Source organism: Ammospiza nelsoni, chromosome 3, assembly GCF_027579445.1.
Source record: "Ammospiza nelsoni isolate bAmmNel1 chromosome 3, bAmmNel1.pri, whole genome shotgun sequence".
Taxonomy (NCBI): Eukaryota; Metazoa; Chordata; class Aves; order Passeriformes; family Passerellidae; genus Ammospiza; species Ammospiza nelsoni.
This window is the reverse complement of record NC_080635.1, coordinates 36,056,568-36,069,399: the sequence shown is the minus strand read 5'-3', so window position 1 is coordinate 36,069,399 and position 12,832 is coordinate 36,056,568. Positions and strand designations below refer to the sequence as shown.

General features: G+C 40.7%; 1 protein-coding gene and 1 long non-coding RNA gene across 2 annotated transcripts in view; both read right to left on the bottom strand.

Annotated features, from left to right (window-relative positions):
* The window catches only part of LOC132071745 (opsin-5-like), a 29,132-nt gene extending 25,204 nt beyond the window's left edge, over positions 1–3,928 (bottom strand). Inside the window, 3 exon segments of the mRNA XM_059469505.1 lie at positions 2,678–2,774; positions 3,769–3,889; positions 3,891–3,928. Of these exon segments, the coding sequence (XP_059325488.1) occupies positions 2,678–2,774; positions 3,769–3,889; positions 3,891–3,928 (256 nt within the window).
* A 3,756-nt stretch (positions 3,929–7,684) lies between these two features.
* On the bottom strand, positions 7,685–12,382 carry LOC132071533 (uncharacterized). Its single transcript, XR_009418133.1, has 6 exons — positions 12,280–12,382; positions 11,981–12,065; positions 9,868–10,131; positions 8,448–8,709; positions 8,089–8,160; positions 7,685–7,985 (listed from the first exon to the last, which is right to left on the bottom strand). It is a non-coding gene; the product is annotated as an uncharacterized LOC132071533 (long non-coding RNA).
* Positions 12,383–12,832: the final 450 nt, after the last annotated feature.

Here is a 12,832-nt window from a genome sequence, read left to right as displayed (position 1 = left end):
GAGCTCTGTCAAGATGAGTGACTCTGGGAAGACTTGGCCAAATGCAGTTAGGCTTTTAGGACTTTATCCTGTGAAGGTGAGGAGATTCAGAGGAACTCCGTCTTCTGGATAAATGCTAACACCAGTCACATACATCTCCTTGGTTTCAGAAAAGTACATCAGAATTTGTAACAAGCTGCACTGCCATACTTAAATTTGAAAGAGAAGAAAACACTTAGTAACTACAGAAGTGTTATCACTGAAGCTATTTTTCAAGGCATGAAAAACCCAAGAGTATCAAATATGAACCTCTTTGGGGCTTTGTGTAAGGAAGTGTCTGTAGACTCCTGCCAATAGACTGTCTTTCCAGAGCCCTAAAGCACCAGAGGTACAGGAAGCTAGCACATGGACTGGCCTTTTTGCTCTGCTGCCAGAAGGGCAAGAGGGTGTCTGTATGACAGAGCACTTGCTCTGCCACATCACAGCTCCCTGGACAGAATGAGTTATTGCTGTATGTAAAACTAATAACTATAAATTGCTGGGGCTGCTGCTTGCAGAACTGTGACAGTAGACTTTCAAGGAGAAAAGAAATTAGGATTTTCCAGATTAATGTATAATTAACAGATTTTTTCAAAAGTTATCATTTCCAAAAGGTATAGCTACATCCATCAACTTTAACCAGATCTACATTACACTTAACTTGGAGTAATGCTTCTGCTGGTTGTACATACTCTGTGAGAAAAGGAACTCAAGTTTTGAATTTTGAGGTAAGTTTCAAGAACAGCAGCTATGACATGCAAGCACTTGCAGGCTTGGCTGAAGGATCTGAAGAAATCAAATCTCAATAGCCCAAAGGGCCCAGGCAGATATTTGCTAGAAGATGTGAGATCACTACCAGAAAGCAGCATAGGAGAACATCTCTGCTGGTTGATTGATGGAAGAAGTCTGAACTACCAGTGTGATGCAGAGGCAATACTGGGAGGGATCAGTAGAGTTGATAGAGTGTAAATATGAATGTGAATAGTGATGGCAAGACCCTGCTCAGATGCTGTATTCAGTCCTTGCTATAAGGCTGCTAAGATGACAGGGGAAAAGATCTTATGAGAGGAGATAAATAAATATAATTACCCCCTGCCCACCAGTCAACCAACCAAAAAAAGAAAATTCCCTCAATTGCTTAATGTAGGAATATAGAGGTAGGCTTCAAGGTGTGATTGCTCCTTCAGGAATATAGATTGGCCATAGAGTGTCATTTGCAAGCAAAAATTTATTTCAATTAAAAAGAATGACCAAAAATTGCATAAAGTTGTTGTGATCACTTTAGCTAAGAATTTAGGTGAAAGCTCCTATCCAACAGAGAAACAAAATCAGGAATGTGCTTTCAATTGGAAGAGTGATAACACCAAAAAAACCCCTAGCCAGTTATATGAGGAAGCATAATAGCTGTGTAAATGAGATTATACATTGCCTCTGTAGGGGACTGGCCTTGCTGACCTAAGATGTTCTTTCTAGTCCTAAGTGCAACTGCTTAATTGTTCAGCTGATGGTGCAGACATTTCCCAGCCATTCACGAGGGGATACACAGATGTGAACAGAGTGGGGATAAATTGGAATATCTCTGATTTACCTTACAACCACTCTCCTAAGATAGAAGCCATATATATTTCTATTAAAATCTCTGGTTTTGTTTTAAGCACAACTTTCCTTAATTTCTAGAGATAAAAATAAGAAAGTTTCATGTAAGCATATTAAAATACTTAGCATTTGACATTTTAACTTCCACAAGCCTTTGTCAAATGTAAGCAGAGGCCTAATAGGTGAATTGAAATATGTAATAAGATAAAAAAAAAATCCGTTAGGCAAATAATTTAAAAACAGAGACATTTCTGTACATGCTGTTTAGAAGAACAGATTAAATAAAAGTTAAATTTTCTTCTATTTTTCTGTGAGGTCCTATAGTTGAAAGTTTTTATTACCTAGCATGCTTGCACTCTTTGAAATTTCATAAATTTTCCTTGTGTTTGGCAATAAGCCTGCCCAAAATAGATAATATTTAAACAAACAACCCAAAATTACAGTGGTATCAGAGTGCATTTATACTGAGTACCACCTTCAAATCCCTGTTATACATTTACAATATTTGTCCTCCAGCAGAACTAAAAGAAATACTTGGTATTGTGACTGCTAACACCGGACAAGGTTCTAGTACTTAGATCTTTCTTAGATCCTACTTGAAGAAGTCAATTTCTACATGCATCCAGCATTTAAAGCAAGAACAATACAAACAATTAAAGTTAAGAATCACAAAACATACTTTGTGTTTCTCCAGAAGATAATTGTAGGATGCCAACTGACTGTCAAAAGCCATAAGTGAAAATCAGGGAACATTTATTCAGTGCTACTAAAACACAAGAAAACATGGAATTATCATGTACTGGTGACAAGGTACTTATTTTATCTTCTCACATATTAGTTGAAAGTTTACAGACCTGACTATATATTTTGCCTCAAGATTTCTGCATTTATTATAAATCTCTTTTCAACAAAAGCAAAATGTACTTCTCTGATCTTACAATTGCTGAAAAAAAGTGACATTTTCTACCTTCCTGTTCCTTTAGGGATAAAATCCAAATGAATCACTTTGAATTTGATAACATCTATTTAAGAGTTTCCATTCACACCCAAACCAAATACCTACCTAAAGCCAACAGGTAGAAACCTATGATAGTCTCTCCTTGCTCTGTTACAGCTGCCTCTCTGGTCAGAAAACTGATGTTGTTGTTCCTCCAGGGTGCCTGTGCAGAGAAATGGACAGACATTTTCAGTGGAGCTTCTGATGCAGAAACCACCCTTCCCCAGAATGTCCTGGTGAATAAAATGGTTCCAGCCTTTTCCTCAGTTTCTGCTCGCTGTATTCAAGGGAGCTCTCAATAAGACTAATGATCTAAAGAAGGAAATCTCAAGGGACAGGAGCTTTGCAGCCTTCTGACCTATTCTTCTTCACTAATCCTATCTATTAATACAGCCTGTGAACCTGTGGCCAGCAAAAGACAGGAGACTTGCTTGAATCCTCATTACTGCTATGTGCAAAAATCTCTAATGAAGAGTGGGTATCTGACAAAAGAGACAACTTCCTCTAAAATAAGGCGACACCACATAACCTACAGGCTCACAGGCACACCCACAGCACACTGATATGTTGCTTACATAACTGTACTTTCATCTCTTTTTCTTCATTGAAGATGAGTGGAATTTTAGTTCAAATGAAATTCAGGAAAAATCTCACACAAATTAAAAAATGGCACAGTGAAAAAAAAAAAAACAAACAGGGAGGTGTCACCGCCTGCAAATGTGACTTTAACATAGCAGAAAAAATAATTAACTTACTTTACCAGCAGGATAGTTGTTAATTTAAAAAGAAGGGAAGGTAATTTCCAGTACAGGTTGAAAAAAATGTAAGTACTTTGGATCATATTTTCAGACTGCTAAGGACCCTCCAATCTTGGAGTAAGCTCCATGTATGATGTGGGATTTTGCCCATACTGTTGAAAAAGGAAATCTTGTTTTGTTGAAGTGCATGGGATTCGAGTCAGCTGAGAATACTTTTAGTCTTTTCTGAGGTATCAATGATTGTAGTTGAGATATGGCCTCTCTTAACAATCAGGTTGTAGTCACAACAAAAAACATGAATCTAAATTAATTCATCTGGAGTAGCAAAGTAGTTAAGTATCCTTTCTGATGATTGTTTTCCCCTCACCCCAGTCTTCACGCACTGGGAGTGATTAATACCTTGATCGGCTTGCAGTTTTCTCCTTCCTCCTTCTGGTGGCACCCTCCAGTGAAGAACAGAGGCTTTGCAAACTGCTGTGGTTTGTTTGGTGGGTCTGCAGGTGTCCGTGCTTCCAAAGGAGAAAGGCTCCCTCTGCAGATTACAGGAGCCTAGTTTCATGTCTCTCAGTGCTTTAGTGGTGACCAATTTAGTGGCTTCATAGAGATTATCCCCAAGTGCCTTCACTATCTTCACAAAGTGCTTTGAAAGGATTAGAGCAGCATATGCTACGCGCAGCTCTATAACAGGACAAGAAAACTAAAATGCCATGGCAGTACAGACAAATAGTATAGACTCTGTTTGACACAGCTGTGACTGTGAGAAGGCACGTGAAAAATGGACTTGAATATTTCTGCTACCAGCAAACCTCTCCACCAGAAGAGCCTTTTCCTCCTCAGTCCACACCTTCTTGGGGGCTCCCCTCGCTGATGACTCCTTGGGATGGCAGGCAACAATCCATTCCATATTCCTCACAAGACAATGCATTAACCTCTTGTGCTGGCCCAGGCCAATCTTGGTAGAAAAACCTCACTGCCCCCCTCACAGATCCACTCGCCCCTTAGAACCACACACCTGCCCTTTGCATTGTGAGACATGACAAACAATACTGCAGTACGTGAGATTTGATTTACCACATTTAGAGCACTTAAAGAAGACACTTTTCTGCCCATGGGTGCTCTTAAGATGGTGCATCAACCCCAGCATCCGAGTAAACGGGGTGGCAGAGCATGAACAAGATGGATTTTTGTCAAGGACGGACACAAGAGGAGTCCTGATCAGTGTTCTGCCCTTACTAGTCCTGGAAAGTGCCTCAGGTGTTTTAGGCTCTTCACTGCCTCTGGCTACACACTGAGAATCATCCCGAACCAGCCCAAATGGCAAGGTCTCATATGGCTCAGGGAGCTCTGCCAGACTCTCCAAAACAACTCTCAGATGACTCCAACCACAAAAGCAAACACGGAGTTTACAAACTCCAAATGTAGCAGATTGAAACCCTCTTCCCTGGGCACAGAGGGGAAAGATGGAACTTCAGCACCTCTGACCCTCAAAGCCAAGGAGTCAGTCTGGGTGGGTGTCGATATAAATTGCAAAGCTATTGATTGCACCATCGCAATAACCGGAAAAATACCAACAAGTCACAGTCCAAAGACAGTAAAAGTCAGCAGCTGGGTCCCTCCCAATCTGCCAGCTGTGTCCAACTCAAGTCCATGGACAAGGCCCTGGGCAAGAGCGAAATAATCGTGCCAATAATATTGTTTCAGCAAGACCGTGAGACTACCGCTGGGCGGCGAGGCCAAGCCATGGGGAGGGCGATTTTCGCGTCTCTCACGCTGGGGAAGAAGCCGACTTCGTTACCGCAAAGGGTGTCCGGCCGCGAGGAGGCGCGACTTCCTATGCCCAGTCAGTAACTGCGCCCTCATCTCTGAAGAGTCATAGCTACTCCCGCCCTAGAACTACCCTGAAGCCCCCCTTTCCTGCAGGCTGGGTCCGCACAAGGGACACAGACAAAGCGAACTCGCCTCGGGACACAGCGGCGCCTCCCTCCCCCCCCTGCTGCCGCAGGCTCAGCCGTGCCGGCCCGGGGCCCTGTGCCCTCAGGGACAGCCAGGCCCCGCGCCCACCTGAGCTACGGCGGCTCCGGGCCTGGGCCAGGCCGGGAAATGGGCCCACAGCTCTGGGGGCACAGTAGCGAGCCCTGGCTGGGAGCAGCCACACAGCATCTCAGTCCTGCCGGGATCTGTGCTCCACAGATCTCCGGAGAGAGCGCAGAGCCGGCCCCGCCCGGCCCCTGCCAGGCGCATCCCTCGGCCGCCTCGGAATCAGCGCTCGGGGCTGCACCTGAGGGCTCGGGGCAGCTGCTGCCGCAGGGTGAACGAGCGAGAAACCCCCTGGAACCACTGATGTCTCAGGACACCTGACTAAAGGGAGTGATGCAATGACCGGATTAGGACACAAAAGGGCGATACGGCCCATTTTACGAACGTACGGAACCAACCAGTATCTCTGAGGCAGCAGGCAAAGCCAATTTAGAGCAGGTATAAGCCAGCAGTATCTTCTCCTTGGGCTGCTAAAATGTGTAACAGCCTTTGAATCCTCCCTGTTTGCCTAAGTGCTTTCAAAGTGCCAGATATAGCAGCACAAAAAGGCAAATATCACAGCAGCACAGACTGGCCTGGCATACTAGTCTGGTCATGTTACAATCCACTATACTGTTTCCAATACAAAAATCCTAAAAATTAAAATTTGTGTGTGACAGAAAACATATGATGAATGTTCCCAAGAAGCACCTGTTTTCCCTGAGGAGCACAGAGATTTGGGCAGTTGCCAAAGGAGTGATTATGTCAGAAAGCTGGTGTAAGTTCTCACAGACTATTTTTTCACAATACCTGTTCTACATGGGTTAAAGGAAAGGACCATAGAAGGAGGAGACAAAAGGAAAACTTCATAAGAGATGGGTTAAAATAACCATAAGCAGATAGAAAATTGGTTGTGTGGAATGAAAATACACTTTTGCCTCTGTAAGGCATAAAATTTTCTGAAATTTTACAGAAATATTTGAGGGATTTCAAGGCAAATCCAATGGTACATTAGTTGGAACATGTCTATGCAGATTCTTTTGGATAAATCATTTACATTTTTACTTCACATTTTTAATTAGAATATTCACTACAAAATGAAAAAACTGTGACCATCCAACAAGACATCACTTAGTCTTGCAATGAATAGTCACACAATGATGAGTTATGCCTATGGATTTCATCAAGGTAGCCAAAAACCACATTTTATATCAGTGACAGAAGATCTTTCCAAATTCAGATCATGTAGGTTTTCCCTGGTTCCAATAAAATACAGCTGTTGAAAGTATTTACACAGATTTTAACACACAATGAATGAAAAGGAAAAAAATCTTGAGATCAGGTAAGTAATGCTTAAAACTTGTTGATGGACAAATGGGAATGACTATGCCTGCTGCAAAGCAATTTGGAATTGCTTACCTGTAAGAACCAGATCTGAATCTGCTCTTTTGTTGCCAATGTCCAATTTTGTAGAACAAAACCACATCTAAAATATATAAATTGAAGACTGATCATGTGAAACATGCTTGACCACTTATATTTCAAAACATGCCAGTTTAATCCTGGATGTCAGCTCTTGCTGTGACATTTTAGCATGAAAACAATTGCACTCTATGCATTCTCTAGTTAAATGTCTAAACCACTTTTTTTTTTTTTTGCCTTTGTTGGGTTATTTGCCAAACTCAGTTAAGAAAATGGTTACATCACATAATGAATACATTGTAAAATCCATACTGCTGCCATGATTTCTATGGACTTTAGCCTATTCAGTTTCATACATTATTCTTGCTCTCATCAATCCTGAATGCTAATTTTTCTCTAGAGGGTTGTGTTCTATAGCTTGTGACAGATATTGAAAACTGCCTGAGAGAAAAAAATGCTTGGTCAGTGCTTATTACTGCAATATACAGTTTGAAATGAACTATTTCTCAAGGAACACTTGAGAAATAGTTTGATGCTAATACAAAGACAGGCTACCTTGCTCCTTCAGATATATGCTACTTTCATGTTGAAAATTATTGAAGAGAATGAAAAATACTTTATGCAAATTAGGTGGCTGAAGCTTTGTATTATTTAAACTCTCTCCTCTGAGCTGAACTTACACTAAGTAGGTTAGTTGATGGTAAAGGAAATTAAAACTTTTTGGGCAGATGAATCAGTTTGTGAGAGGTTTCAAGTGAAGTGTGGAAGTCCTGCTTCTGAGGCAATAGTTTCCTAATAAGAGGTAGGGCCACTCTTGGCAACAACTGATGAGTGGCTAAAAGGCAGGAGCCTCTCTGTGGCACAAAGAAATACAAGATTTGATCTCTCTTATTTCTAATAAGTTGCACTGATTTTTTTTTTTTTTAATTAAAAGAATGTTACTGTCACTCCTGCTACAGTAAAACTTGGCTTTTTTGGCATTAAAAGCCTTCCAGTCATCCTTGGTGAGCTCATTAGAGCAGCAGGTTTAAACAAACACACTTCAAAAGAGCAGCTGGCTGGTGCTCTGTCACTGGGGGGCTTTTACTCTCTGTGTTGCAGCAGTGCTTCACCACTCCAGTTCAGAGGGGAGCCCAGTGAGAGCATCAATTTCCCCCAAATGGGCTTGCATCATATGCCTGCAATTTAAAAATGGTACATGTTTTTAGACATGAAAACTGTTCCTTAATTTCCTAGGTGTTGGTTCAAAAAGGCAGAATATATCAGGGTTTTTCTGCTTACCAAGCTCTGGAATACACTAACAGGGGCAGGTGCACTGAATGATCTGTGACTGACTGATGTGAAGAAATCACTCTGCAGAAAAGGCAGAACAAAACCTTCAGCATTTCATGTATCAGCAGGACTTTAATGTCAGGAGAAACTTAAAGTTGCATTCTAGGAACTAAGCGAGCTATTGCAAATTCAGCAAATTAGGGAATTAGACAGGGAAAGAAAAAGAGAAGCATAAAGCCTTTTAAATGTATTTCATTTATGACAAAAGAAAGTAAATAAAGAACACAAACATGGGAAAAAGTCTCAATAACTATTCAATACAATGCATACTTTCTAGCACCTATCATTCTCCCTGGTGTTATACTTACCTTTCCACTCTTTCTCTCGAGTCTTCAGGCAGTTGCCTTCAGTCAGGGGAGGAAATGAGGAAATGGTGACATGGAGCATCATTTTTCCTTTTTTTTTTTCTGAAAGGAACACAATAGCAGTGCCCAAGCAGCATGATGTTGAAATTGCTGATTTCTTCCTTCTCTTTCTAAAGTCTGTGCAGGACTTTTGGTACATTTTCTTTCTTACTTTACAGCTTGTTCTTTTAAATTCGTCTGCAACTCCACATTATGTCTGAATGACCTGTATAAAAAGTATTTTAAATATGTTGTATACCTCTTTTCTGTTTCCTCTGCTACCTATAAACCAGTTTTACCTGTGCCAAAGGTTTACATCTAGTTTTTTGAGCTATCCATAGTTCTTAACTGCCACTCCCACACCCTCTTCTCTTATCCTCTTCATGTCTGCTCTCCTCTCCCTTGCATCTTGGGTTGCCACAGAAAGCCCTCAATTGCCAGGCCAGGCCTTTTTTCTTTTACACTGCAGTATTAAGATGATGGAATAAATATGTCTCTTTACACAAAATTATTACTCACTATTCTTGTCTTTACAAAAATGGTGGTTATATCCCATGATCAAATTGGGAAATAGTCACCTAGTATTTAAAATAAACTGCTGTCACAGCTAAGCCAGCTAAAATGAAGTTGCAGGCAGGCTAAGGCAACTTGAGGCAAAGCAAGCCTGACATGCCTTAATACTGCAGTGTCAGTGCATAGCCTGTAGTATATCACTAGCAATGGCAATAATGTATTTGTGTGTGCACAAATATGATTGTGCAATCAATCTGTGCCTATTGATTGCACAGATCAGGCAGTGGCTGGACAGAGCTGCACTGGCTTCATTAAAGTTTTGGTCATCACAAAAAATTATAGAAAAAAGCAAGCGTCCTGCTTAACTCCATCTCTTCTTGCGCTATCTCAAATTATGCACAGGTTGATTCTGACCACTTTGAAAAAGTGTAGGTTTTCTTTTGGATGATGCTTTTTGATTGCTTTTGACAACACTGAGCACGCTCAGCTCTGACATACAAGCTAGCAAAACAACACAGACTTTTATCTTAACATGTTCCTATCAGACTGTGTGCAGGCAGCTTTAAATAGAGCAAAACCTAGGACACTCTGCTTTCATTGCACTGCCATCATGTCCAAGAAGAGAGCCTGTGAGGTTCCTGTCTTCATTGCTATTATTTGTGTTTGCCTTGCACAAAACATCCAGAATTTACAGGGTAGTAAAGTTCACACACTGAAACTTCTAATTCAAACCCCAGGTATATTGCCTTCCTAGAACTTCCATTCAAAGTGATGACCTTTCCAAGGACTTAGCCACAATTAGAATTTAATCCTGGATTAAGAGCATACACAACAGGAGGAAGAAATCACTGAAAATATAAATAATCTTAACCTGGTGTTATCCTTCTGTCAGCCGAATCCTCTTCAATGTTTCCAGTGCCAGTTGTTATTACAAATGACATCCTGTAGACTCCTATGAAATGTTTAATATTAGCTTTCCTGCAGGTGTGGGAGCAGGTAACAGGAGTGGCTCATAACAATGACTAGTCTAAGAAACTGCTGCATCAGAGGAGTCCTAGACATGCTGGTTTCTTCTCTTTATGGAGCTCCTGTAAGTTTCTGTTGAAAATCAGAAATAATGCATCCTCCCAGTATCCTGAAAAGGAAAAATATTTTTCTTCTGATACCTACTTCATGCTCTTGCATATGACTCACAGGGATAATGAACATTTCCAGAATACTGAGAATGCCATTCACACAAAGATTACAGTTTGGAAAGCATCTAACCCATTAGGAGGTCCCTTGAAAACAGTGCAAGTGTTTAGAGAATCACTTCCAAGCTATATAACAATACACAGTCAATTTAAGACTATAAAGTTTTATGGACAACAAGACACTTTTCCTTACTTCCTATGTTGTTGCTTAACATTAAATATTACCCTTTTATTTCTTCTTTTATACTGGGCTTTCATCCATACATTAAAATACCAGTACTCACAAGTCTTTATGTCTGAGCTTCCAAGAAAGAGGAAAGCAGAAATTTCCTTCCCTTTATATGATTTAGTTTATTTCAGCCTATACTTTTCCATACATCAAACATATATGAAAAAGACCCAAACATTGTATTTATACTTACAAAATGGTAAATGTCCCTTGTTCCCTTGTTGAAAAGGACATATGACACTAAGTCTAACATCCACACTCTGGAAAGTTAGTGGGACAGTTATTCTTGGACAAACCAGTGATTCTTCCAAATTTTGGGAAAGAAGTCAGGAGTGCAATTTCTACAAAAGCAAACTGAGGTTTGGATTGCCACTATGTAACTACTGGCTCTTTTGTGTGACTGCCAAAAGAATTCTGCATAAATCCCAGGTATCTGGGGCATATGGTAAATCCCACAAGATTTATAACAAACATTATTTCCTCACACAAACAGTTTTAACAGAAGCATCATTATGCCACAGAATACAAGTGTTGTGTGAAGGGACTCCATTCTGGCTCAGAATTTAATTTGGCATTTTATAGCAGACAGATTACTGCCAATAAACTGTGTATAGATAATATTTTATAACCAAATTGTACATACTCACTCTATTAGAGGAAAGAGCTGCACATCCATACAAGCAGTGGGATTTTACAGAAGAAACTTTGACTCCATTAAGCTTTTATTTACTAATGACAAGACTCATGCTCATTTGCAACAACATTGGTGAAAGAAAGTGAAAAATGTCACAAGCTCTGTATATTTTGTAATGCCAGAAAGCTCTGTCAAATTTCAGGACTTTGACTTCCCTAAGAATATACTGGAAACATGATAAATACATTATAGGTTACCTTATAGATGAAACACAATCAGTTGGTGATTCCAAAACAGTGCACCCCAGGAGCAGAGCAGGAGAGGCAGCACTGCTGCTCCACTGACTTTCTAACACCTGAGCACCAGCCCCAGCTGTGCTTCAGCCCCAGCACCTGCCAGGAACAGCTCATGCCTCTTGAACTCCCTGTGCAAGAGCCCCAGGTTGTACCTTGAAGGTGGATAAAGCCTGCATGCAGTTGTTGGAATGCCAAGCTCTTTCCTGCTCAAAGGTCAGGGCGAATAAAACTCAGGAGATGTTGGTTTTGAAGTCTCACTGTAAAGGTTTGTATCCTTATCTATAACAAACTCACGAGATGTGAGCTCTCTCAAACAAGTTGAGAAAGTGAGCTAAAATGGTGTCTATTCAAGGATATTTAAGTCCCAATTATTCAATAAACAGTTGATATCTATAATATTTATGCTTCTAACCCAATTGCAATCACCCAAAACTTACAATGTGGACATCTTTCACCCAATTAGATAAAGCCACCCAGATTCATGAAGAAGAAGGACAAAGAAGGTGCAAAAAAGACATCTAACCCACACCCAAAATTCTCCATCTTGGCTCCCATGTATCACCATGTACTAAAATCCCAAATCTAAGTTTTTTCACCCAGTGAGATCACACAATACCATCCAAACTACTCACACACTATTTCTGTGCAATCACTCAACTTTTGAAGCTTTTTCCAAGGTCTCAGGTCAAACAAGGTGTTTACTTGAGAGTTGGCACCCTTAAATTCAGAAAGATCAAGGTTTTCAGCCATCAGAGTTCCAACATGCAGTCACACATTTGCCAAAGAATGAGGGTGATGGAATGACGTGAGCACAGGCAGATGCTTGTGTCTGTTGCCATCTGTCTGTCTTCAGCCATCTCTCCCCTTGTCACCTCTGCCCACCCCACTCTCTCTTCCTGGGCTTTTGTGTAGAGAAAGGCTGATTGATTACCTTTACAGTCTCTTCTATAAGGATTTAATGGAGCTGAAGTACTCATTTATTTTCTTTCCCATCCAAAACCCAGGACCTGTACAAAATCAGAATGTATTCTTTCAATTCACTGGGTTTATTTGAAGCTGACTGCTTTCCAGCAGCATTTCCTAAAGAAAAAACCCAGGCGTGCCATCACTCTATCAGCCTGCTCCTCCCTGCAAATTTGAAGCAATGTGCCAGTCCCCACACCTGCAACAGAGAAGTAGTTTCAGCTGTGAGGATTATAAGAGATTTCAGGTAAAGTTTTCTCAGCCAACAATAATGCCAAGTGAGAATTACTAATAAACTTTCCTAGCCTCTTCTCTTAAAAGAACATTAAAAGGGGCAATAATCTTCACCACAAGGCTGGGTTCAAAGGTCTTACAGAAGACAGAGACCATCACCTCAGCAGTCTTCAATATGCCATGGGACACAGACAGGCCATAGATATCTGCCTTCCTCTGGGAAGCATTGATGCAAGACATATGTAAAGACAAAAAATTATTTTGTTTTTTGGTAAACTTCCAAGTAT